This window comes from Haliotis asinina, chromosome 7 (assembly GCF_037392515.1).
Source record: "Haliotis asinina isolate JCU_RB_2024 chromosome 7, JCU_Hal_asi_v2, whole genome shotgun sequence".
Taxonomy (NCBI): Eukaryota; Metazoa; Mollusca; class Gastropoda; order Lepetellida; family Haliotidae; genus Haliotis; species Haliotis asinina.
In genome coordinates, this window is record NC_090286.1 from 50,028,184 (window position 1) to 50,054,556 (window position 26,373).

Here is a 26,373-nt window from a genome sequence, read left to right on the forward strand (position 1 = left end):
TGTCAACAACGTGCTAGATGTCGTTTCATGAAAGCACTCAGTAAACAGTGGTTGTTTTTATCATGATTACAACATCCAAGGCCTCAGTAAAGCTTTCAAACTGTTTTGTGGATGTAATGTGGAAATCGATGACAGAAAGAATGTCTGCTGCCATTCCGTACTTGACGTTTACCATATTTTCCTATACTGTTGGTTCTCAACCAGGTCAACAATCGACCTACCCATGCATGTTTTATTACAGGAGCACCAGGTATGTCAAGATAAACCTGGTCACTATTTGATAATTACATATAAAAACACACTCAGTTGTACAATCGAGTCTCATTTAAGCAGAATTTTGTTATCAAAATGGAAATGGTCTTGTAGCGTTTATTTATACAGGTTTAACTGGGGTAGGTCAGAGAGTATCACAGAGTAAAGTAGAGCGAAATATTTTCCAGATTATGCTTGCTAGTCTAGCTAGCTGTGCCTGAAAGTTACTAGTTCACAAAATAATTCACAAGCCCATTATTCGAACGTAGAAACTAAGGTTAAAATGTGGTCATCTGTCAGGCCACAATCTTACATGATTTGAAAGTGCATTATACCTTAACAAGTGGGAGAAAGTAATAAGTCAAATAAATTACCTCATGAAAATGCACTAGCCAGTCGGGCAAGTGACTTGGAGATTTACTGGCCCGACTGGACATTTACTAGCCACGTGCTAGCGGACCAATGGGTATTTCGCATACTGCTTATGAATCAGTGTGGTAAAGTTTATGGACAGGTATTATAAAACGAAAGTACAAATGGCGTGTTTTATAACTGTGTCACCTACCGTTGACTCGAGATTATTCCAGTGCCATTGACCTTGCTCACCAACTCATGTCGACTCATTTATTGGTCTCCAACCGCTTCAGTTATAGAATCGAAAGAACACTAATGATATCTCAGGATAGAAAGTGTGTCCTGTGAATGTTATTATTAAAATTAACATAGAGGCAATTAAATACACCAGATATTGAATATATGCTTAGGTATCAAACAGTGACACTCAAATAAGGTGACTTATTGTGTGTGATTGTCAGCGTGAGGTGTGAGTTTATGTTATACAACAGTGACCTGAAAAAAGATTCCCTTTAATAAAGTTCGAAATTGGTCAGCAAGTTAGCGGTAAGCATATATTAATTATAATGAAATGTTTTATGTTCATAGTCCGTGAAATATTCTTACGAACAAAAAACATCGCGCATATATTTCTTTGCCTTCAGTTAAACGCTGGCATTTCGGTTCAGTCTGAACGCCGATTTTCACCGTGATCCAGTTTTGTCACATTTAGGTTGCGCAGCTAAGTATTACCAATATAGTCCAACATTCCACAAACCAGGGTCCACTTGCACAAAGCAATCTTAGCTCCACGACTGTCTTAAACCTGTGTTGGAGAATGGGACTTACAATCATTGTAGCGCTAAGATCGCTTTGTGCAAGCGGCTTGGCAAACCATTGCTTTGACAAGCAGACAACCACTTAGTCCCAGAATAAGACCAAAGTCTCCGATGAGTGCCGCCAATTCAACGAAACTTGTCGAAAAGAATACATTTGGGATATGGAACATGAATGATCGGCGTAATACCTGAACACATGTCACGTGACTACACTTTCTCCGTTAAGTACAGATTCCAGGCCTATCGCGTTTAAGTCAGGGAAACCACCCCGCACTCACAGAGTGAGCCATACAAGTTTGAAAAAAAAGAATACATAAGATGTATGTATAGTTTATTTTTTACAGTACACTCTATGAGTCATGTTTCTTCACATAGACTGGTTAAACATGTTTTCAGCATCATAAAGGTACATGTACAGTATGGTTCAAAATTATTGAGAATAGCTAAAGCATTTCATATTATTAAACGAGAACAAATCAGATAAAATTGAATGTATTGTAATAGTGAACTGACCTTTTCATGTTGTGTAGGTAACAATTTAATATTTTATCAAGTCTCCTTGAGCTTCACGGCACAGTCTAAGACGGGTAGGCATACTTCCTATCAGAGAGGTTAGGGTCTCGTGAGTTATGCTGTCCCAGTATCGGACCACTTCTCTCTTCACGTCTTCAATTTTTGTCAACCCCTTTTGATTCACACATTCCTTCATCATCCCCCAAATGTTCTCAATGGGATTTAAGTCAGGACTATATGCAGGAAATGGTAATGCAGTCACATTTTTCTCCTGAAACCACTGCTTGGCATGTTTTGCGGTGTGTTTAGGATCATTATCTTGCTGCAAAATCCAGTCATTTCCATAAGACACATGTGCACTTGGAAGGAGAAAATTATCTAATATGTTAGTGTAGCGTTGACTTGTCAGATTTCCCTCAAACACACACAGCGGGGTCGTTCCTAATAAGGATATCCCTCCCCATACATGAAACTTAGGTCGTCGATACAACGGTGCTGACGCAGACTTTGTCCATATTTTCACATTATTGGGATATACCCATATTGAGCTTTCATCAGTAAAAATCACACATTTTCCCAGTCAAGGTTTTCATGTGCCAAACACCACTCAACACGCCTGTCTTTATGTTCTTGTTTCATGAGAGGAGAAGGAATTCCAGTCTTTTTCTCCCATCCAAGATCAATCAAATTTCTTCTAACTGTAGATTTTGATACAACTGTTGATCCCCTTTCTATCATTTCATACCTGATGGTGGAGATGCTTGCCCTTTGCTTTTTAGACGCTGAAATTCCCAGCCGGACGCGATCTGAGAAGTCTAATTTTCTGGGTCTCCCTGCTCCTTTCTGGTGCCCCAAGTCCTTTCCCTCTTTAAAATTCTTCCTAATCCTATACACAGTAGAAAGAGGAGTTCCTGTTCTCCCTGCCAATGTATTTACATCATCAATTCCTTGATTACACAACTCAAAAATCAACCTTCTTTTATCTTCAGCAGACATTGTTGACAGTGCTGAGGAAAATGACGTCTGCTACAAATTCAGGGGAGGTAACTCTAATTGTACTATACTCAGTAGGCCAAGATGACTTACCTCCCTTATACCATTACTTAGTTTTAAGTATCAGTGAATCAGTTGAGGTGTTAGGATAGCTCAAAGTAAGAAGACAAATTCTCAATAATTATGAACCAGACTATATAATTCCGAAATGCCGGGGGAATATTTTCACAGCAATATCTACTACAGGAGTATATGATAAAGGCAAAAACGTCCACATCTGGGGGTTGCTGCAGGGAATAGGGAGGTCGTCTTAGGATAAATGCACTTACAGGTCACAGGCACACAGTTACAAACACATACGCGAACGCGCACGCACGCACGCACGCACGCTCAATATTTGGTCAGCGATTGAGATTTGGTATTTGCGTTGATTGAAGAATACCCGAGACGTCGACGTCGTTTCAAGAGTTCAAGAGTCCGGTGTTCTGGAGAAATGGTCATCTTGATATTCTCTCACGCTACATACACAAACGCTACAAGTACCGTCTCTTCTATGTCCTGGAATGGAAGGTTTCTGGAACACGTGTTCAGGCAATGGTAAATCTTACCTATAAATTAGTACCAATCAATGTGTAAACACGTTGTTTTGATGACAAGAACAGTGAGGACAGGCAGTGATACAAGTGTTTGCCACCAGCATATATACGTGATGCTAAAGTTACATTAATATGGGCTCATGTACAAACACGCAGACATTCATAAACCAGTGACTAGCAGGTAATATTTAGATTGAAAGCTAAATTCTTTGTCGATGGCCTTCAAGGAGAAGGCTGAGACAGAAGGTATTCGTATAAAAAGGATATATGCTCAATGATCACGACAACTAGTTTCATATACATGGAACGGGAGGACAAAGGACTGCCTGATTGAAGAGCGAAGTGCCCCTTTAAAATAGACCATTTGAGGGCAAACCAACGTACATATAATAGTAACCGATGTCCCATGGAATTAACATGTAAATCAAGGTATAACAGGAAGATCAAAATTTTACAAACAACTAATTGGCCAGTTAACGTTTACAGTGCATGAAACAAGACAGTCTCTCAGTCTCGGAGCCTCGCACCCATTTCCGGATCCGCTGGTGTGTAAGCAGCATAAACCCACTTCACGTAACTTGTACATAGACTCATAAGTAGTGACGCTATCAACGTCTTCACTTGTCACTGCGACATCGCTCATCATCGTCGTCGTAGTCGTCATCGGAATTTTCGTCAATGCCCAACCTTGCTCTCCTCTCCTTCTGCTCCACTTCAGCTCTGTATAACAGAACCAATTAAGTAAGCCTGTACATGATATATCAGACATTTAGATCAATTTGAAATACAATAAGTGTAACGGTGTGTTACGAAATGATTTTAAATAACTTTATCGAGGAATCAGGATCAGGTGTGTGTGTGTGTATTGATGTGCCACGATCTAAAAGGTGAAACACCTACTGTTTCAAGTATTTCATGCAGTCTTTGTGGTTGTATATTGTGGCTATCCGCAGAGGGGTGTCTCCATACTTGTCTTTTCTGTCAATTGGAACGTTTGCGTTGTGTAGCGCTCGCAACGACGTTAGTTTGCCAGTCTCTGCTGCACAGTGAGCGGGAGTCCAGCCTGTATCTGTGCGCGAAGAACCCTTAGCACCATGCTCCAGCAGCAGGCGGATCCCTTCACCGAACCCTAGACAACGCAGTAACAAATCGGTGAAGAGATTTGAAGGACGCTTCGTGTAAACACATAAAGATCAAATACCATCATGCGTACTAGCAAACAAGGATAAGTTGAGCGCCGTCCTGACAATTGACCCGTTTTAGAATGCATGAGTGCCATCCTGGCGCTTGCCACTGTGAACGAAGTATTGCCGACTTGTTACACCGACCACGTGGCAGTCTTATGAGCAACGCGAGGAAGCAATTTCATCGTCATGCACTGCACGCGCACAAGCCTACATCTGCTCTAGCTTTCTTAAACCAAACAGTTTTGCCCATTCTCTTCCCACAGAGGTTACTTGTCATATCTTCCTACGAACCTCTGTTCTAATACGGCCATATTTCGCAGTTCTCATAAAATCCCCTAGCGGCAAAAAATAGCAGCAGATTTATCTCCCTTTTTCTGTCCAACACGTGTTACATCAACTTAGATTCAACTTGACCAATGCAAACAATGTGGAGAAACAAATATGACATGACTGAGTTCTGTGTAGAAGAAACATCGCACTCGGGAAGAGGTTCTAGTTTTCACGATACAACCGGAAATTACCGAGATCTTGCGAACGATCACTTTTGAAACAAGGTCGCTGTTTGCACTACTAAATCTGATTGCCTCCAATCACAAGCCTTGAATACTCGCACCACGAAAGGGTCGTATTAGAACAGAGGTTACGTAGGAAGATGTGACAAGTAACCACTGTGGGAAGAGAATGAGCTTTGCCGTGCACCGCCTACTTCTCGTAAACGCGTTTTCTGCGCCAGTCCAACTTATTCTTGTTTGCCACTAGGTGTTTTAAACGGAAACAAACAAGTAACTGTGTTTCCTTTCGTCGATGTAGAAGTGCTTAATACGGCATGGTTGTTGTGTTTCGGACGAAGTCTCCTGTAAGACAATTTCAAGACTCTGGAGAGGCGGGTTCGAATCCCGGATGGGACTCAACCCCCAAAAGTACTAGAATTTGTACTTTACTAAGAAAGTGAAATCCCAAATATGACATATGTTGCAGTTTGATACATCCTTTAAAGGGACTCTGTACTCGGGTTAGTTTTGAGTCCCTGCCTGTATGATTCAAGTCATCAAAACTACCTTTGTGAGTGATTTTTGCAGTCGGAAATTCAAATACTTTCGAAGACAATGTGCAAGTTGCATTTAAAACCAATCCTGTTATGATCAAGGATAACAGATACATTCATATAACAAATTCATGTACACCATTGGTGAAAAAGGATGCGATGATTTTCTAACAATGAACCGATTTAAGAAATTATTGAATAGTTTCTATCTGTAAAAGGATATGTTTGGTAACTGTTACACTAATTTCATAATACTTGATAACAATTGACACGTGATATGGTAAATAGAGAATCTGACCCAAGTGTCTACTGATATCAAATAGATCGACACGAGTTGATAAAGTAACATATATTCAAGGCTTGTCGAGGGTATTTTACCTTTATCAACGAGTGTTGATATAATTGATACCAGCAGACACGAGGGAGAGATTCTATTTATCATCCAAAATCATTCTTCATTAGTTTTCGATGAAAAATATACATCTCTGAACACAGCACTTGCATTAGATTTGCAGTGCAATGATGTCATAGCATTGTGACGTCATCAAGTTCATGACGTCATAGCATTGTCAGGGCATTGTGCACAATCTACTGTCAAAGCGATATCTCCCAGGAGATATCGTCCGATGTCACACAAGCGATATCTCCTGTGGTACACAGATTTGTATGATAAAATGTTTTCTTGTAATAAACTGATTGCTGCACCTTTAGCACTTGCCCAATGCATGGCAGTCATGTTGTGCCAATCCTCGTCCTTCAAGTTGACGTCAAACTTGCCGCTGCGCAGGTACTCCTCCAGCATGTCATAGTCACTCACTGCCGCAGCCTCGTGCAGTTCCAGGCCCGCCATCTTGTCTAGAGCCAGGACATCTGAGTCGAGCAGGAAATTAGAGAGTGAGTTTGGGGCTAAAATAATTCTGGACACAACATGATGATACAAAGCACAATTTTAAACAAAAGGAACTAGGTTTTCCCGGCCAGTAGTGTACTTTCTCACAAAGATCCACTTGGTGAAAAGGAAAGGATAAACTAAACGTTAGGATATTGTTAACGCAAAGATTGGTTTGTTTCAGTGGACCTACGATTCCAGAACAGAGGGTCACCAGTCCAAGTAATGACATCCTTTACTGCATCTATTTAAGGCCTCAAATCTCCGTTTTACTTCTCTAATCGGTGTTTACTGATGACCAAGTTACAAAGGAATGAGTAAGGAGTGAATGAAACTAGTGAGGAGGAACCTTGTTTCCACGACTTCCCGGAATGACACGAATATTCACGAACGGACACGAACGACTTCGTATCACTGGACAAGCATCGATCTTAGCTGAGTTGTCTGCATCGGATCAATATTGGTGTAGGTATCGATTTATTTCTGGCATCGCCACCAACACGAACAGCCTGCATGCCCCCATGGCTGAGCATCGATCTGCCATACCATTGGACCTACTATTAGGGGAGACAACTCAGGGTGTGACAGTGATATGAATGCTTAGAAAAACGATTTGTAACCCCATATACATTTGTTACAATATCCAAGATTATATAATATATTATGTAAATATTAGCTACAAAGCATTTACACATTCACAATCAATGCCATTTGTACCTTCCCGGCTCTATAGCGAGGATGTGTTTATGACTCACTATCACGTAGAAACCATATCCGGCGATGGCACACGTCAAGTCAGTTGCTCGCTCTAAAATGTGAGTGGGTGAATCGGTATTTACGCTACTTTCTGTGTAATTTCTACACTAAGGCTAGGGAAGGGTAACAGAAGGGAAATCGTAACACAAGTCACAGTGGAGACTTGACAAACTGCCAAATTTGGAAACACCCTATATCTCTTTAAAAGAACGTTTGTGAACTTAACTACTTGTAAATTTCGGGAAGGTAGGCCTGTGTATATGACACTGACAAACATGCGGTGCCTCAAAATCCCCATGACACACACGATAAGCACGACCGTGTTCGCTCACTCGGATACGTCGGGTACTTGCACCAATACATGTATCACTAGTCATCAGTCACAATTTATGTTTGGTCAAAGGGGAAATACTCGTCTTGTTTGTTTTATTTATGGCTTTGCTAGTCACCCAGGAATCCTTTGGTGACTGTGAAGTGCAGCCCAGTCAGTAAATTACCTCTGTCGCGTCACACGCGCCATGGAGCTGATACAATCTTTTGACTGTAGGTAGGTTTGAAAAGGTAGCATGTTCAACTTTATTTGAAAAGCTGTTGAAAAGAGAAAGCCGAAAAAATAGCTTACCTTATAACGACATGTAGAAATGTCACAAGGTAAAAATGCAGAACACAGGTAGTAGGGTAAGGGCCCTTTTCGGGTTAACAAAAATGTGGCAAATTTCAATTTCTGAAAACTTTGAAATGTTCGGGTAAACCTCTGTTGTTTATCAATTATTTTATTAATTATTCATTAATGTGCCTGCTTTCCTTCCCTAGTATTGTGCGCTTGCGTTGTTTGATCCTCAAATGGTCAAATACATATATCCTTTAAATCAGTTACAATGACAGATTTCAAATTAAACAAGACCATGACTCAAACTAAATTGTTACTATATGTTCGTGATATTTTCATTTACGTCAAATGGTCTCTGTTTACATCTAATCGTAAGGTAGAATCAGTTAAATTTGCTCCAGTAGATGGGAACAAAACCTCTAAAATAATTTTTTGAAAGGTCTATTTAGTGTCATCACCTACTCGTTCAGTTTTACGAAAGGTATGTGCAAACGTGCATTCACTGTGAATTTTGTTACAAAAACATTTAAAATACTCCTAAAACCAAACCGTTGTTGAATTTAACAAAATCCTTATTTATGTACACATACACGTGATAACTTTCGTCATAATTTCTAAAAGTGCATATGGCACTCATCCTACCGGTTCCTTTATAGGCTTATCTCAATTCCAAGCCTTAAAGAATGTTCAACCGTTAATCATTTCGATGATCAAGTGACCAACCGACATCGCTATCACTGTGCAGGTAAGAAATAATATAAGCCAAGATTTTAAATGCATAAACATAATCCGTTTTACTGACCTAATCGAATGGTAAGTTGTTTATCGTCGTGACCCTACTCGACCTTGATTGATCTGCCCTTAACGTCAGAAACTAGTAACAACAGTACTATGTAACTTTAAGTCTCGAGTATACTGTGAAGGAGTTTTTTCCTTGTAGAATATCCATATCATGTAACAAATAATGCCAACTGTGTCACAGTGAACATTCGTCAACATATTTTACAGATCTACGTCGCATTGTCAATGTGAATTACAAGTAACTTTACGTGAAACGAACTGATACCGATATATTCGGACCGGGTGTATAATGATGACATGTGTATGTTTAAATTTATGCAGATCGTGAAGGAGTGTGATTTTTTCGCCGCTTTTATCAATACCCCATCAACAACACAGCTGGTAACTATGCATATCTCCTGAGAGGGCGAGTTTAGTTTTACGCCTCGTTTAGCAGTATTCCACCAACACACCAGAAATGGGCTTCACATACACACTATCCATGTGGGGAATCGAACCCGGGTTTTCAGTGTGACGAACGAACGCTTTACTACACTACCCCATCGCCCTGCTTCACCGGACCACCCGATACCGTTACAGTTGTCTTTAACGTGAAGCATGGGTCGTTGAACACTGCAGTTACGTAAACTATCTTACGTAAACACACAGCGTGCATTTTCTCTACCTCCCTTAATCTTTAAGACATTTTGGTAGTTTTCTTGTGGTAAATACGGTAAGCAATCGGCAAGCATGCGTATTCCTCCAACATGGTCATAATGGTGTTGGATCCGTATGAACGGATCGCGACATTATTGATCAACGCAGCACTCACGACCACATACATTGTATTGAAACAGAGTGGCAAGAGGTCGCAAAACATGTAGACATGTACATACAGCCTTACAGAAACGAATGAATCAAATGTACGGCAGACAGGATTTCGCTTGAATGAAAATACATATCTCACCTGTGCAGGTGTTGAAACGCTGTGGTGTTTCAGCCGGCGGCGGGGTTGTCTCCAGTCGAAGGCTTTACAGTCCCCCAGTTACAGCCGTAAATCAGACACTAGCAACATCCCGTCAAGTGTCTATATACTAAACCTAAAGTGTACCCCTAATGGCGAAATGACTTGATCAAGTCCTCAACATTTCGGATCGCTTCCCTCGCAACCAGCTTCGACTCAAACCGGTATCCGAACGTCCATTTCTTTTGAAACCGGTTTCGGTGTAGTGGTATCGGTTTCAGAATGCGTAGTCATTGTTATATAAGAAATGGCTGAAAGCTGTTGCAGCCAAACCGGTTTGTCAATTCGCGCCTGTCACTAGGTCGTTAATTCTGTTTGAAGCGATCGGTTTAGGTCGATAGGCCTGACGGACGATCTTTGACCCCCGAGTTACTACATATAATACCCTGCACACATTAGAGTCAGACGGGCCTGTGCTTTGATAAGAGATTACTGGGCACTGTTAACAGTAAACTCAACAGCTGAATACAACGTGAACAGGAGGATCCAGCGGGAGAGTAGAAAGAGTGCACGGACACATATCCCTCCTCATGTCTTGAAACTATTGAATGACCAATGAAATTCTCGTGAAAACGGGTAAAACTGAACTCCACGCGCACACACACGCACAAACACACAAACACACACTAGCGCGTACGTGTATACAGATAAAATTATTTAGCACACTGATATACATTATTGGTGCAATTACATTGAGTTCATCGAATTACTTATCAATGTCTATGTGTTGAAGAATAAATATTTGTAAAATCGCGCGAGGAAGCCGGTAACTCAAACTCTGTTTTTAATTTTGAAAAGGCTTATTTTTCAACACGCAGACATTAATGAGCAAAGTCAGCATAGCGCAATGGTCATATTCAGAAACACAGATCGTGCTTCAGCCTGAGGAAGGTGAAATACATTACTCGCAAATAACTTGATAGATCGTAACTTGAACTATTTGACATGTTTGTGTCATTCTTTTGCTTGACACGCTACCTGGTTGTGAGACATGTTAGTGTCATTCCTTTTCTTGACACGGTACCAAGTTGTGAGACATGTTTGTGTCATTCCTTTACTTGACATGACACCTGATTGAGATATGTTTGTGTCATTAGGAGTTAATCTGTGACCCGCATTCGCCGAAAGACTTGAATTAACTCAGTACTTGACTTAATTACACATCACTGGTTATTTCAGTACACTATCACTGGTTATAATATTTATTTATGACGGGTCAATTGTCCTTTTCCACAGCTTTATTTCGGACAAAACATTTAAAGACACACTACTTTTGTATGTCAGTGTTTATTTACTGTCTCGAACAAAACTAAAGATAGGCCATGTCGTATTTAGATACAGATTTGTATTTCCATGTCCTTGTGACAAAATATTTACCAGTGTCAAGTCAACATGAAAACAAGGACGTGGGCAATCCTTAATCCCAGTAGGGGGTTATTAAGTTGGAATTATATTGGAATTGAAGTTATATACCGCTTATGTTTTATTCCTGGATCCGCGCATGTTACAACACACAACACCAACTGGTGTGAAAGGAGGGATCGCTCCTGCATGTGAACACGGTCCTCTGCCCTTGGTCTGCTAACGGTTTCGTTAAGAGGAGCGCAAGCGCTCTAGGGCAAGTAAACTAGTGTACGATAATCCCTCAATGACTTGAGCTCCATGCAAGAAAGGGTTCCAGCATTGCACAAAGCTCACCACCCATCAGGTGTCTCGTCTCGCTTAAATTGATTGGTTCGTCATGTTGTTGTCAACACAAAGCACATGTTAGGTTATGTGACAGAATGTCAAAACGTTGTGCAACATTTGCCTCACTTTTATCTTGGAACGTGAACGTTTTACAGTTGGACAGAATATCACCAAGATGGACGTATACTGGTGATACAGGCGTTCAATACCACTGTGAAGAATATATCTGTACAATTTCTTTGTGTTCCGGTTTATGGCAGAAGGAGGTGTACCTGAAAAAAATCATCATGGCAATCTTTCAAATGAGAACTTTCAGGAACAGAGTGACGAGGTATGAACAACTGATGTCGATCCTATAGTTTCTTGAAATGTTGTAATGGTAAAAAGGGAAATACATTTTCATTTTTGATGTCAGCGTTATATAAACATATACACTGAGCGACAGTGGAAACTATCCATCAAATGATTTAATCCCATTTGACGCTTTTAAATATTCCATATCTGAGGTAAGCGACTGTGTATCACTAAATCTGTCGGTACAGAAAGAAGGGGAAGGGGAAGGGGAATGGGAAGGGGAAAATGCAAAAAGCAAAAGCAAAAAGACGAAAAAGAAGGAAACAAAAAAAAATTTAAAAAAAAGAAAGAAAAAATCACATGTAATTGTATACGAGATCCGAGAAATGAAAGCTTAGATCATTACAGAGGCCTAGCGCACTGGAGACACCGAAATACTAATATGGGGTTCACACAATTTACACATTTGGGAATCGAGCCCTGGTGTTCGGCTTGACGAGCGGAAGTCTTTTACACTGGACATCCAGTCTTGTTGTTACCTGGCCGCAGTCATGTGACTATTTCATCTTCACATGTCATCAGTGGACAAGCAAGTTGTACATTACACTCAAAGATATCCTACTGATTGCCAGGTCATTGCGCTGCAGTCCATATACGATGGGTCTGATGTAAAGAGGATAGAGGTCCTCAATTCACCCACAGCCGGAGATGGGGAATTCTTCGTTCTTCACGTAAGTTTTAACTTACTTGTCTTTTTATCCTTGTAGTATTTTAAACTTAAATATTTAGAACTGCTTTGAAAGGTTGATTACTGGCAAACAAGGATAAGTTGGAACCCCGAATGCGTTTACGAGCAGAAGGCGGTGCACGGCAATGGGCAAACCCATTTGTTTGTGAAATGAAACTGATTCCATGCGTAGATGCACACGCCTTGCTCATAAGGTCGGTGATCGCAGACAACATGGGGTTCATTCGCGCTTACAATAGCAAGCGCCCGTGGGCACCACTCATATCTGCTAATTAGTACGGGCCAGTTGTCAGGTCGATGCTCAGCTTATCCTTGCTTGCTAGTAAGTTAATATTTAGAGTTAGATGTATCACAGATCCTTGCGTGTCATGGTACCCGGCTGCATGGAACTTGGCGTAAAGGGGATCATGTTGAACCCGAAATCCCCACGAGTGTATATCATTTTATAAAGCCAGCCCACATTTGTATCAGCATATTGCAATTAACATCAACGAAGTGGACAGTGGTGCACTAACCAAATATCGAAATGGCACCTGTTTATCATTCTAATTTCAACTTGATCTTCACGACTCTGGCTCGATCTAGAATTTTAGCCTTGTTTAACCATATGTCTATTTCTTTAGATCTCTGTTCCTGTGCAAACAGACGGACAGGTGGTGACAGTAAACTTTGTCGCCACAGACGATGGCTTGAGGCAAAATGCAGCAGCAGGGGAAGTAATTCCCCCATGTGTTGGAAAGGATGTTCAACTCGAGACGACCGGTATGTATAACGAACCATCATCAATTTCGCATTTGCGTCCCTTACACGTTAAGAAAATCGGGATCAAACTCATGGGATCCTTGATCCTAGGAGTGGTGAAATTGCACAGTTGTAATCACCTTTTTATTTTCCTTACAGGAAATGGTGCCTGGACTGCGTCCTTCAACGTCAAGTTCTTACCTCCCCTAAGTTTGCGATTGGTACTCCCTGCTACATACCCTTCCCAGAGTTCCCCAGAGTTCACTCTGTCATGCGTGTGGCTGACAGCCAATCGGCTTGCAGCTTTGTGTAGTCAGCTGGATGTGTTGTGGCGAGAGTCTGAGAATCTCCCTATCATCTTCACCTGGGTTGACTGGCTGGAAAATAACATCTTCAGGTAAGCTTGCCTAATATAAGACTTTGAGATATAAATTCCTTAAGATTTCAGCTAAAGAGCTTGACTTAAGAGGCGACTAACAGGATCGGCTGCATGGTCAGGCTTGCTGACTTGGTTGACCCGTGTCATAGGTTCCCACATGCGCAGATCGATGCTTATGTTGTGGATCACTGGATTGTATGGTCCAGACTCGATTATTTACAGACGGCCGCCATAAAGCGGGAATATTGCTGAATGCGGCGCAAAACTAAACTCAATCACTCACTCTTTCACTAGTAACTAGTACAAAGGCACAGACACATGTTTGTCACACACGCCACCTCGTTTGGATATCTTTGATGGCGATGCAAATATCTTTGCGTTTAATATTTATAATACTCACAGTGTTGTTTACCTCTGTTACAGATTTCTGGAACTTGGCAGTAATTTAGATGTACCTTTAGGTGAGGTCGACAATGATGAAGGTGGCATTGACATCAACACACAGTTTCATCAGGCCATGAACACAATGATACAGTGAGAAAAAATATTTTTATGTTTTCAGCGCAATTTTCCAAATTAAACTTACTCTTTTATCTTTCACCTACACGCGAATCTGTGAGTTCTCACCAAGGTGAGCTACAGTAGCATTTCTGTTCGTAAATGTGAAGTTTCTTCTTTTATTCCATATATTTGAGCACAGATGTTCATTAAAATGCACTCCTGGGTCCGTAAGTCAAAATACATTCAAAGTAAATTTAAAACGTACAACTTATGTTATCCTAGAATATGTTGCTGTGTTTTGGGGGTTTGTTTATTTTAAATCTATAGCTTTATTCTCGGAAATCAGCTGTGGTCGAGGGGATGGTGTAAATCCAGCAAGGGTCCTACCTTCAGTAGCTGGTTTCTCTAGCCCGATTTTTATGTTGTTTTGACCAATTGCTTTTCGTAAATTTTACATTTACATTCTAGTTTTAATTCCGCATAATCTATTATTTACTGTCCTTCGTCGACAGGTTTCTATTATTATGAATCCATATCTTTTTAAAGTCACAATATGGCTGAGATATTGTGGATGTGACTACAAATCTGAAATCACTCACTCATTAAAATACAGCTCGCCATTCCATCGATGGGGACTGCACATAAATGTTCGATTCGCCATATTGTGCGACACTTGAAGGAAGTGGAAACTGTGTGATGCTGACTATTATCTTGTATTACTTTTTGATGTACAGCAAACCACTGTCGTTTTTTTTCTTTCTTTCTTTTTTTTTGCATCATATTCGACGGAAGATAAATTTGTCTCTATCTACATCGTCAATATATAAGGAGTATTACTGATGTCTATTTTCACTTGTCTTTTGCTATTACTAATCATTACTAAACCCATGCTTAACTCGGACTTGAACATCTCGTGGTGCGGTTTTCCCGCGCTTCTAGAATGGCGCGCTCGTCTTGACAGGGACGTAGTTACCATTGTAAAAAAAAAGCCCGTGATTGCTCCTAGAACAATTGTGCAAACCCTAAATACTATATATAAATATAAAGTTTTGCAACCTGTTGGGCTTGCACGAAAAAATGAATGGTTTGCTACGCGTCAGCTTGCCACAACAAAGAATGATATAGAAGATGAGATAACTAGCCGATGAATTTATGACTGTTGACGACTACTTTGAAGATGTATAAAAATGGAAGATGTTGGGCTCTAAGCTGCCACTGGCCCTTTCCCATCTGATCCAGTCCAGTGTTTCTAGTTAAGGCGTCGAATTCTGATTTCCCTCGGCCGCCACTTTGCTTTGAGAACGAACCGACCTCAGCCACATTCTCTTCTCACAGAGGTTACTGGTCATACAAGTAACCTCTGTGGAAAGAGAATGCCTCAGCTAACATCTGGTGCGATTGCAGCCGGCTGGACTTAAGCGCTCTGCTGTAAGGCAAATCGCTCTATATCGCTTGCAAGGGATTGGCTGTTTGAAACTCACCCTTGTTGTCTAGAATTCAAGTCTAGAAATATTTTGCACAAGTCTACATTTTCTTAGTAACAAGAAATGTATGTATTCTGACAACGGATTTGGCCATATGACTGTATAAGCTGCAGGTGTCACAGATCCCTACGTCTCGACTCTTGTATCGGTATCAGACATTTACCTTTGTGGAAAATGAAATGCCCAGTATGATTTCAAGACAAAGTAATGATTCATGTTGTTTGAAACATTCCGAGTTTATAAGTATTGCATTATAGGTACAACCGAACTTTGGACAACGCCGAATTCGCCCGAAGTAACCACGAATGCCTCGTGTGTTTTGAGGAGTTTCCTGGGAGACAGTTTTACAGACTCACAGACTGTTTACACCACATTTGTCGAGAATGCATGGAGGCCTATTGTCACCATCACGTGTCTTTAGGCACTGTCGAGGAGCTCAGGTCAGTTAGAGGAAACGCACGAGCAAGCGAGCTCGCGAACACCACAGCCTGCAATATTACGATATGTCCCATGATTCTTTAGAAACGCCTCACAGTCTCGATACGCTTACACACAGTCAACCTTGATCTGACCTCTCTCTCTTTCACATGGGGGTTGGGGTGTTGGGGTTGGGTTTGGGTATCCAAGGGGTTAAAGCTTTCGTCGAAGACCTGGGTTCAAATTATGCTCAACGTCACATTAGGTCAGACATGATGAGGACTTGTTACAGTTCTTATAGTCGGCTTACAGGACACCCTGGGTACTCGGGGACTGTCTACTCGGAATAGGGCTGTGGAAAAGTCAAATGGTTAAAACGTTCGTTCGTGCCGAAGGCCCGGGTATTATTCCCCACAAGGGTGCAGTGTGGTTTGCCCATGCCTGCTCTCCTGCCGTGCTAGTGCTGGAATACTGCTAATCACGGCGCAGCACTATATTCACTCACTCACTCACTCGCCCACACACTCACTTACTCACTCACTCACCCCGGAAAGAATATTGAAATGATCTTATTGTATTTCTTGCAGATGTCCTGCCACCGACTGCGACGTCAGTGTTCCCCCAGACGTTGTTCAGAGCGTGTTACCTGCCGAGGAGTTCGACAGGTGGGAACGACTGCTTCTACAGGTGAGCATGGTGGATATTCACATCGTTCGATGAATGAGGAAACTGCTTACATATTACGTCGAAGGTATTTGTCCAGGCGGGCGTAGTATATATTACGAGAATATATTAATTCAAAGTTTGAACCTTAAAATTTGACAATGCATCGGCGTTATCGGATATAAGCTATAAAATGACGATCGAATGGTTCAGGTACCAGCAACCCTGTATGCAATTCGCATATGTCGGGAGGCGCACGTATAATCTTCAAATACGCAACAATTACTGGCTTTGTCTCCTCACATGCTAACAGAAAAAACAAACAAAATTAAATATTGGGTGAGTGTGTATGACTTCGCATCGCTTTTAGCAATATTCCAGTAGTACAGCAGGGGACACCGGAAATAGACTTCACACATTGTAACCAAGTGGGGAATCGAACCGGGTCTTCAACGAGCCATCACTTTAACCGCTAGGCTACCTCACCGTCTCAAATGAAATAACGACAAAGCTGAATAGTTATGTTGCCCCACTATACCATGAAGTACCCATGGTGGGCCTAACTTGAAGATTAGTGAATGACAAAGCTAATGTTGTGTTATACTGGTGTGTTTTATAGGTGATTTGATGAAATGTACATGCAACTGTCTGAAGTTCGTTTCTTTATTTTCTGTCAGAAAGCTTTAGAGAGTATGAGTGATGTGGAGTGGTGCCCCAGATGCAACAACCCTGTGATTCGAGAAGAGGAGGACCATTTGAATCTAGGGCACTGCACGACTTGCTTCTTTTCCTTCTGTACCTTGTGCAGGGACCCTTGGCATCAGGTGAGTGGGTGTGTAATCAGGTGAGTGTGTGTGTGTGGCGGTACAGGGACCCTTGGCATCAGGTGAGTGGATGTGGCTGTGCGGGGACCCTTGGCATCAGGTGAGTGGATGTGGCTGTGCGGGGACCCTTGGCATCAGGTGAGTGGATGTGGCGGTACAGGGACCCTTGGCATCAGGTGAGTGGATGTGGCGGTACAGGGACCCTTGGCATCAGGTGAGTGGATGTGGCTGTGCGGGGACCCTTGGCATCAGGTGAGTGGATGTGGCTGTGCGGGGACCCTTGGCATCAGGTGAGTGGATGTGGCGGTACAGGGACCCTTGGCATCAGGTGAGTGGATGTGGCGGTACAGGGACCCTTGGCATCAGGTGAGTGGATGTGGCTGTGTGGGGACCCTTGGCATCAGGTGAGTGGATGTGGCTGTGCGGGGACCCTTGGCATCAGGTGAGTGGATGTGGCTGTGCGGGGACCCTTGGCATCAGGTGAGTGGATGTGGCTGTGCGGGGACCCTTGGCATCAGGTGAGTGGATGTGGCTGTGCGGGGACCCTTGGCATCAGGTGAGTGGATGTGGCTGTGCGGGGACCCTTGGCATCAGGTGAGTGGGTGTGGCTGTGCGGGGACCCTTGGCATCAGGTGAGTGGATGTGGCTGTGCGGGGACCCTTGGCATCAGGTGAGTGGATGTGGCTGTGCGGGGACCCTTGGCATCAGGTGAGTGTGTGTGTGGCTGTGTGGAATCAGGTGAGTGGGTGTGGTTGTATGGCATCGGGTGAGTGGGTGTGGCTGTGCAGGGACCCTTGGCAACAGGTGAGTGGGTGTGGCTCTGTGGTATCAGGTGAGTGGGTGAGGCTGCGTAAGTGTGGCATCAGGTGAATTGGTGTGACTGTGTAGGTGAGGCATCAAGTGAGCGGGTGTGTCTGTGTGGCATCAGTTGAGTGGGTGTGGCTGTGTAGCACCAGGTGACAGAGTGTGGCCGTGAGGATGTAGTATAATGTCAGCGTGACAATGTGTGGATGCTCCATTAGGGCTGCATGTAGTTGTTTCATTAGTCAATGTCACATTGCGACCTATGTTGGCTGTTGCATTATAAGAGGAAGTGTTTCCATGGATACGTGCGATTAACCAAAGAAATAGGAATATGGCTTTAAAATTTATTATGTGATTTAAATTGTTAGATCTTATCACACATTGGTAAACACCAGAAGTGAAGAAAAGTCCAGAGCTAGAATTGGCCCTAGCAGCTCACTCATGTCATAGAATACGACAAAAAGGATGGACACCGTCATAGGTTTTGCACATTGTGGGGAATGAAACCCAGAATACTTTAGCCACTAGACTACCCCACCTTGTACACTGCCAGTGTGGGACGTTGCTTCTGGTATCAATCACTAGATTGCCCAGAGTCGATTTATGCAGCACAGAACAAACAAATGGGACAAACAAGTACATTCACATTTATTCAGTTCATATTTGTACAACCATTCATGTAAACAATTCATGTAAACAATTCTTATAGTCATGTATGAAACGTAAGTGTAAAACAAAGGCATACGGAAGAAAGCGTTAAACAAAATAGCTGCCTCTGGAGAAGCATACAACATTGATGTGGAAACCATACTGAACCCTGTCTTGATAAATCTTCTCTATTTAAGAGTTACATAAAATATGGCTTTTTGCTGGGCCAAATTCTTGTATTAGGTGTGGTGTATTTCTTCCCCAAGCCCTTACTTTTACTCTTTCTTAGTGTGTTCTTCGTCTTGATTTTTGTCAGTGTTAATTGCTTCCCAAAATCCTTGCCTTTTACTTTTTCTATGTGTGTTCTTTACCTTGTTTTTGGTTAGTGTTGATTGCTTCCCGAAACCCTTGCTTTTACTTGGTGTGTTCTTCGCCTTGTATTTAACAGGTGTCTTCCGGAACCCCATGCTTTCATTTTTTCTTCGTGCTTTCTTTGCCTTGTTTTTGGTTGGTGTGGACTGCTTCCCCTTACTGTTTTTGACAGGTGTCTTCCTGAAATCCTTGCTTTTACTCTTTCTTCGTTTGTTCTTGGTCTTGCTTTTATGAGGTGTCTTTCTGAAACCCTTGCTTTTACTCTTTCTCTGTGAGTTCTTGGCCTTGTTTTTAACGGGTGTCTTTCTGGAACCCTTGCTTTTACTCTTTCGTCGTTTGTTCTTCGCCTTGTTTTTAACAGGTGTCTTTATGAAACCCTTGCTTTTACTCTTTCTTCGTTTGTTCTTCGCCTTGTTTTTATGAAGTGTCTTCCTGAAACCCTTGCTTTTACGTTTTCTTCCAGTGTTCTTCGCCTTGGTTTTGGTCTGTGTTGATTGCTTCGCCAAGCCCTTGCTTTTACTCTTTCTGTGTGTGTTCTCCTTGTTTCTAACAGGTGTCTTTCTGAAACCCTTGTTTTTACTCTTTCTTTGCTTGTTCTTGGCCTTGTGTTTATGAGGTGGCTTCCTGAAACCCTTGCCTTTACTCTTTCTTCGTTTGTTCTTGGCTTTGTGTTTATGAGGTGTCTTTCTGAAACTCTTGCTTTTACTCTTTCTCGGCGAGTTCTTGGCCTTGTTTTTAGCAGGTTTCTTCCTGAAATCCTTGCTTTTACTTTTTCTTCCAGTGTTCTTCGCCTTGTTTTTGGTCTGTGTTGATTGCTTCCCCAAGCCCTTGCTTGTACTCTTTCTGTGTGTGTTCTTCGCCTTGTTTTTAACAGGTGGCTTTCTGAAACCCTTGCTTTTACTCTTTCTTCGTTTGTTCTTGGGTTTGTGTTTATGAGAAGTCTTTCTGAAACCCTTGCTTGTACTCTTTCTCTGTGTGTTCTTTGCTTTGTGTTTAACAGGTGTCTTCCTGAAGCCTTTGCTTTTACTCTCTCTTCGTTTGTTCTTGGGTTTGTGTTTATGAGAAGTCTTTCTGAAACTCCTGCTTTTACTCTTTCTCGGCGAGTTCCTGGCCTTGTTTTTAACAGGTGTCTTTCTGAAACTCTTGCTTTTACTCTTTCTTCGTTTGTTCTTGGCCTTGTGTTTATGAGATGACTTCCTGAAACCCTTGCTTTTACTCTTTCTCGGCGAGTTCTTCGTCTTGTTGTTAACAGGTGTCTTTCTGAAACCCTTGCTTTTACTCTTTCTTCGTTTGTTTTTGGCCTTGTGTCTATGAGATGACTTCCTGAAACCCTTGCTTTTACTTCTTCTTCCAGTGTTCTTCGCCTTGTTTTTGGTCTGTTTTGGTTGCTTCACCAAGCCTTTGCTTTTACTCTTTCTGTGTGTGTTCTTCTCCTTGTGTTTAACAGGTTGCTTCCTGAAACCCTTGCTTTTATTTTTTCTTCGTGTGTTCTTTGCCTTGTTTTTAACTGATGTCTTCCTGAAACCTTCGCTTTTCTTCTTTCTTGGTGCTTTCTTTGCCTTGTGTTTGGTCGGTGGCGATTGCTTCACCAAAACCTTGTTCGTTCTGTGTTTTGGTGCTTTTTTCACGTTGTTTATGTTCTGACTTGATTGTTTTATGAAACCATTTTTTGTTTCCTTTTCACTACCACTGATCCTCCCGAAAACACCAGTGTTTATGCCTCTCAAAGCAGCACTGTTCCAGGGAATCGGAAGTTGATATGTCACAGGTATCTTGTGATAATGTCGTATATCCCCATTAACATCGGTGAATGACACGTTAAAGAACAAGTCCGTTCCTTTGGCTAAACAGTTTGCTATACATCTGGAAATATCCAAGTCAGATTTCCACCTGGAAGTTAGACTGGCCAGTGTACTGCCATGATCATGATGTGCCCACTCTAAGAACACAAGAGCTGCAAATAGTAGTCCAAAATATGCCATGTTTGCACTACATTTACTGATCTCCACATTGAATATTGCTTCACTGACACCGGGTTAGGATAGTGTTTGTGTTGATGCTGAGACAAGACTGACGCCCAGAATCAATACAGTTTGCAACACCTGTGGCATTGTGGTATGACTGCCACTTACCCAATGAAAGGTTATTGATGTGACTTAAATGAACAACACGCCTTAAGCAACATTAAATATCGAGCTGACTCACTTAGACGACTAAAATATCAGTTCAGACATCTGTATGAAATGGAGGAAAGTATTTCCCTCCACGTCACAATCTCGATTTTTTGAAAGTGAGAACAATTAGAACAATAAAACTTTTACATAATTTAGTTTATTATGAAGAAATAGTTTTACTATGGCAACAGCTAGAATAATTCACTTTTTGTAAAAATCTTAATTAAAAAACGAATATAGAGTGAGAGGAAACACAGAAATATGCAACATCATTTCATACATTTAATACACTTAAATGGGAGTTTGTTTCCTCTTAAACCAAAAAACATTAATACTTTGAAACATGTATTGTACTGTAAAGCAGTTAGAGTCAGGGGACATCTCAACGTTTCATATATATTTTTTTCACATTTATAATTTTTAATCCTGTGGTCCTGCAAGCGTGGTAGCAGGTTAGCACATACTTTAGCATTAGTAAGATTAGCTTTACTCCGCCTTTAGCAATATTCCAGCTATATCACGACTGAGGGCACCATAAATGGACTTCACACACTGTAGCCATGTGAACCACAGGACTCTCCCACCGCCGCTAATTCAACGCTAGGCAAGCAATATTCATTCCATTGTAAGAGATCAAGTGCCCCTTCTGTGTGACGGGGTGTTTTTAACTACATGTAACTGAACGATCAAGTTTTGCATCAGAAAGGCATGTAATTCTACATTTACTGATTTCGCTGATACCAAAATTCTGGAATACGCACTCTGTGTGCAGTGATATATGAATGCAAAATATCCTCTCAAGAATTGTGTTTGGTTTGCTATTTTTTCATTTGAGACATTGGGAATATAGAATTAGAATTGTGATAACCTGTATATCGCATCCCCCAATATTAAACTTCACCTAAACTCCTGTCAATGAAGTGGACATATTACAGAAAAATTAACTATTAAATTATCGTAATAAAATGTAATTAAGTTGAGCCCATGACATTTCCGACCAAAACGGCCGGCATTAATCTAAATCTACTGGATAAATTTGTTCCAGGGTCTCTGTGGCAGATTATACCTGACCCAGTTCTCCTGTATCGTCTTGCCGTCCGCATTTCCACTGCCTGATTATATATTTAGATAGATAGTAGTTAGGGTTAGATAGGAGTGTGCAGGGTGGCACTGCCAGTCATTTCATGATGTCAGAAAATAGCATTCCTTGCAATTTCATGATCGCATCATATAACATCCTCAGTGGCTCCTCGGTGGTTCAGTATTTAACATTCCCATTGATAACGTTGTCGCAGTATTGAGCAGTAACAGTCATTCACATCCATTGCATGGTTGCAGTATTGAGCATTCAGTCATTACCTAGTTGCAGTATTCAGTCAGTACCCGGTTGCAGTATTGAGCATTCAGTCATTACCCAGTTGCAGTATTCAGCATTCAGTCATTACCCAGTTGCAGTATTCAGCATTCAGTAATTACCCAGTTGCAGTATTCAGCATTCAGTCATTACCCAGTTGCAGTATTCAGCATTCAGTCATTACCTAGTTGCAGTATTCACCCGGTTGCAGCATTGAGCATTATCTGGTTGCAAATTGCAGTGCAGTTATTACCTGATTGCACTATTCAGCATTCAGTCATTACCTAGTTGCATTATTCAGCATCCTGTTATTAACATGTATGTTAGTAACTTGTATGGTTCGAGCATTTAATGTTCCAAGTCAATATCAGTGGTTGCCATGTTACATAGTGTTCATAAGTATATCATTGTAGTACTGGCGAGTCCATGAAACTTTTTGTCTGTAGTTATGAAGATTCGTTTTTATTTTATGCTTCCCGTATTACATATTATATATTGACTTTATGTGTTTGCAACATTGAACATTCGGCCTTAGTGTGGAGTAGAACAGAATCGATTTTCTGTAATGGTACTTGCGATCCTCATGGAGTATGTATGTGGTGGCACAAATCCAGAAACATCCGCATCTCTCGTACTTTCTCAGGTTTCGTAGACGTGCGACGTGGATTTGAATATTGTTCTTGAGCATCCATGTGGATTACAATCCATATTGCGGGTGGCTTTCTCGTCATGTAATATACAGGTGCTTACTTTTTGTGGGGTTTGAAATAATGCTGGTATCCCGAAACATGCACCCTGACCTACATGTAAAACATTGTAAGGGTGTTATGGCAGGTTATGGCGTTTTCATAAAACCCCTTATTTTAGATCTTAAGTTTACCAGATATAATATAGTAATTGCACGTGACCTGCGGAGTGAAGTATTTCGCGCGGAAATAATACCAACACAACCAAGGTGTAATGTTGCAGGGAGAAGTATGCATTACGATGGAAGAGAAACTACAGAATCTGAACCGGAAGGGACTATTGTCGTCTGCAAGTGAAAGGCGCCAATTTGAAGAGAAGCGACGGAAGCTTGAGGAAGAAATCAGAAGCAAGACGAGGCTTCATCGAAAGACCAGGCTTTGTCCGAAATGCAGCGCAAAGATAGAAAAGGCAGGGGGGTGAGTGAGCTAAGTCAAAATTTAAAATCCCGAGAAGTATTCTTTTTGATTTTGAACTCTCATTCATATTTCTCGAAATTGGAAGTGTCAGTACGCTTTTGAGATGTGCATGGGAGTTTTGGAAAGGGTATTTTATTCAAGAAATAATACATATACATCTGTTTATGTAGTTTGCTGATCCCCACTCAGAGATCGGAAAGGCGGTGTAAATCCTAAGTCACTAGTCCAGCCGTCCAGACTTGTAAAGTGAATGAAAATGTTGGCTGCAACCTTACTGGTTGAAAAACGGTTTAAATTGGGATCCCGGAAATATAGCGAACTTTCGTCACAGATAGGTCCTTGATTTTCTCAATTTCAAATCTTAAAAATATACCACGTGGATTAACGAAATGGTATAATAGTTTTGTTTTAACTTTCAAAATGTCAGCACACTCAGATTGTAATAATTTCTTTATTAATGCAGATTATAAATGATGCTTAATTGTATTCCTTCCTAAATCTTTGGATCAATCAGACCAGCAGCATGGTCTCATGATGAGTTTTGGTCAATAACAAAGGGGCGGTTAGTCGTTTGCTTGTGACACCAAACATCCGGGCTTGATTCCCCACATGGACAGATCGAATGTGTGAAGTCCATTTTCGGCATACCGCATCTACTGATGGAATGTTGCTAAATCAGTATAAAACCCATTCTCTTCCCACAGAGATTACTCCTGTTATGTAGGATGATATGACAGGTGTAATTTCTGTGGGAAGAGAATGTATAAAACCATACTCAGTTCTATATGATAGAAACGCTTTGAACAATATTCCAGTTACCTTACGGCATTTCCGCATATTGTTATTGGAAAAAGTGATGCAGGTGTTAGACGTTTAACACTGACAAACTGGAAATCATAATCAGTGCGCCAAACCCATATTCGCGCCCTCACTCACAAGATTCGTGTTCTGCTTAAGGGACACAACTCTGCACATGGAATTGCGACGCCTCAAACCAGTAGGCCACCCTGTACGTGTAAAAGGTTTATAGCATAACGTTATTGTTATTTCATCGTTACTCCTCACCGATATGTGGTGTGTAAATATCTGAACCCGCGCCCTCTTTGTTGCAGATGCAACAAAATGAAGTGTAGATGTGGCATCAGCTTCTGCTGGCTCTGCGGCTTGGTGATCCACGGCTATCGGCACTACACTGTGGGCAACTCGCGCTGTAGTCTCATGGACATGACGGAGTTAACTCCCCTCGTGGGAAACATCACCCCTCAGGTATTATACGTGAACGCACGTTTATCTTGCAAAGAAGACGTTTTTAGGTATGAGAAGTTAAGGTAACTTATGATCACTTTAGACTTGTAGCTAATGTGTTCCATTTTGTTCTGGGGAGGCAGGGTGCCATCAGTTCTGTACATATGTAGTAGGTGAGCTGTCATTCATTTTGTACATGACATGAAGGAGGGTCACTTACTTTACATTAAGTTTAGAATTATGGAAGGGCCCCAATTTTAAGTAAACGTCGGAATCTACTTGACTAGCGATGAGGCACAGGAACTGGTTATCTCTATGTAGGTGAAACATAGATAATAGGTACCTCATATACTCTAATACAGGAGGTACGAATGCTGCGAGAAAAGTTACGAGATCTTAGGCATACAAGAGCTTCGTGAAACTGAGCCCTGGGTCCCTCTCCACAAAGCATTCGTAACGTTTACCACAGGCTAACGAATGTCATAACTTACGAATTCTTTGTGGATCTGGTCCGGCGCTTAATATTTCAAATACGGTATTGCATATCGGCAGCCATAGATAATGTGACTGTCAGAAGAGATGTTAGTCCTTAGCACAGAATTAGAGTAATTTAGATATCATTTTCTCTGTTAAACGCAGCTTTGTACACGTGTATTCGACGATTATGGGAAATACGGCATGTCAATTTATCAACTATCTTTTTGTTCCAGAACATGGAGTACGTAGAGAGTATGGTTGGTGCAAAGGTCAGGGAAACAATTTCATGCCCGAATTGTCGTTACAAGAACGTCAAAGTTGACCGCAACAACCACATTCGATGTCGTTGTTGCAGCATTAACTTCTGCTATGTATGCGGAATGAGGATTGTGGGAGTGGTTACTGCCCATTTCTCTAAAGCCAGCTGTCCCCAACACTCCTAGAGTGCGTCAGTGAGCTGGGTATAACGACGGTTTGTGCAGTTATATAACGTTACCGCGTGTCAGGAGGACATTATAACGCAAAGTTCAATTTAAAAAAACCCCAAAATATGAGGAAATAAAACATTTAATTATGATC

At 41.5% G+C, this 26,373-nt stretch overlaps 2 protein-coding genes across 2 annotated transcripts; one reads left to right on the forward strand and one right to left on the reverse strand.

Annotated features, from left to right (window-relative positions):
• Nucleotides 1-1,738: 1,738 nt before the first annotated feature.
• On the reverse strand, nt 1,739-9,980 carry LOC137291472 (ankyrin repeat domain-containing protein 66-like). Its single transcript, XM_067822824.1, has 4 exons — nt 9,761-9,980; nt 6,464-6,628; nt 4,427-4,655; nt 1,739-4,246 (listed from the first exon to the last, which is right to left on the reverse strand). Exons 2-4 carry the CDS (start codon nt 6,606-6,608, stop codon nt 4,144-4,146), a joined length of 477 nt encoding a protein of 158 aa, XP_067678925.1. The 5' UTR covers nt 6,609-6,628; nt 9,761-9,980; the 3' UTR covers nt 1,739-4,143.
• Nucleotides 9,981-11,759: 1,779 nt separating this feature from the next.
• On the forward strand, nt 11,760-26,259 carry LOC137291624 (E3 ubiquitin-protein ligase RNF14-like). The gene is made up of 11 exons (XM_067823031.1): nt 11,760-11,837; nt 12,433-12,531; nt 13,172-13,310; nt 13,449-13,686; nt 14,092-14,202; nt 15,911-16,093; nt 16,658-16,757; nt 17,411-17,557; nt 23,879-24,072; nt 25,185-25,338; nt 26,028-26,259. Exons 1-11 carry the CDS (start codon nt 11,760-11,762, stop codon nt 26,235-26,237), a joined length of 1,653 nt encoding a protein of 550 aa, XP_067679132.1. The 3' UTR covers nt 26,238-26,259.
• Nucleotides 26,260-26,373: the final 114 nt, after the last annotated feature.

What these genes read in the sequence shown, in the direction of transcription:
- LOC137291472 (XM_067822824.1), bottom strand. Translation starts at nt 6,608, where the DNA reads ATGGCGGGCCTGGAACTGCACGAGGCTGCGGCAGTGAGTGACTATGAC. An exon ending in GCATTGGGCAAGTGCTAAAG is followed by an intron (nt 4,656 to 6,463) that starts GTGCAGCAATCA and finishes TGCGTTGTCTAG; the next exon opens with GGTTCGGTGAAGGGATCCGC. An exon ending in TGCATGAAATACTTGAAACA is followed by an intron (nt 4,247 to 4,426) that starts GTAGGTGTTTCA and finishes TCTGTTATACAG; the next exon opens with AGCTGAAGTGGAGCAGAAGG.
- LOC137291624 (XM_067823031.1), top strand. Translation starts at nt 11,760, where the DNA reads ATGGCAGAAGGAGGTGTACCTGAAAAAAATCATCATGGCAATCTTTCA. An exon ending in TGTTCAACTCGAGACGACCG is followed by an intron (nt 13,311 to 13,448) that starts GTATGTATAACG and finishes TTTTCCTTACAG; the next exon opens with GAAATGGTGCCTGGACTGCG. An exon ending in GGGAACGACTGCTTCTACAG is followed by an intron (nt 16,758 to 17,410) that starts GTGAGCATGGTG and finishes ATTTTCTGTCAG; the next exon opens with AAAGCTTTAGAGAGTATGAG.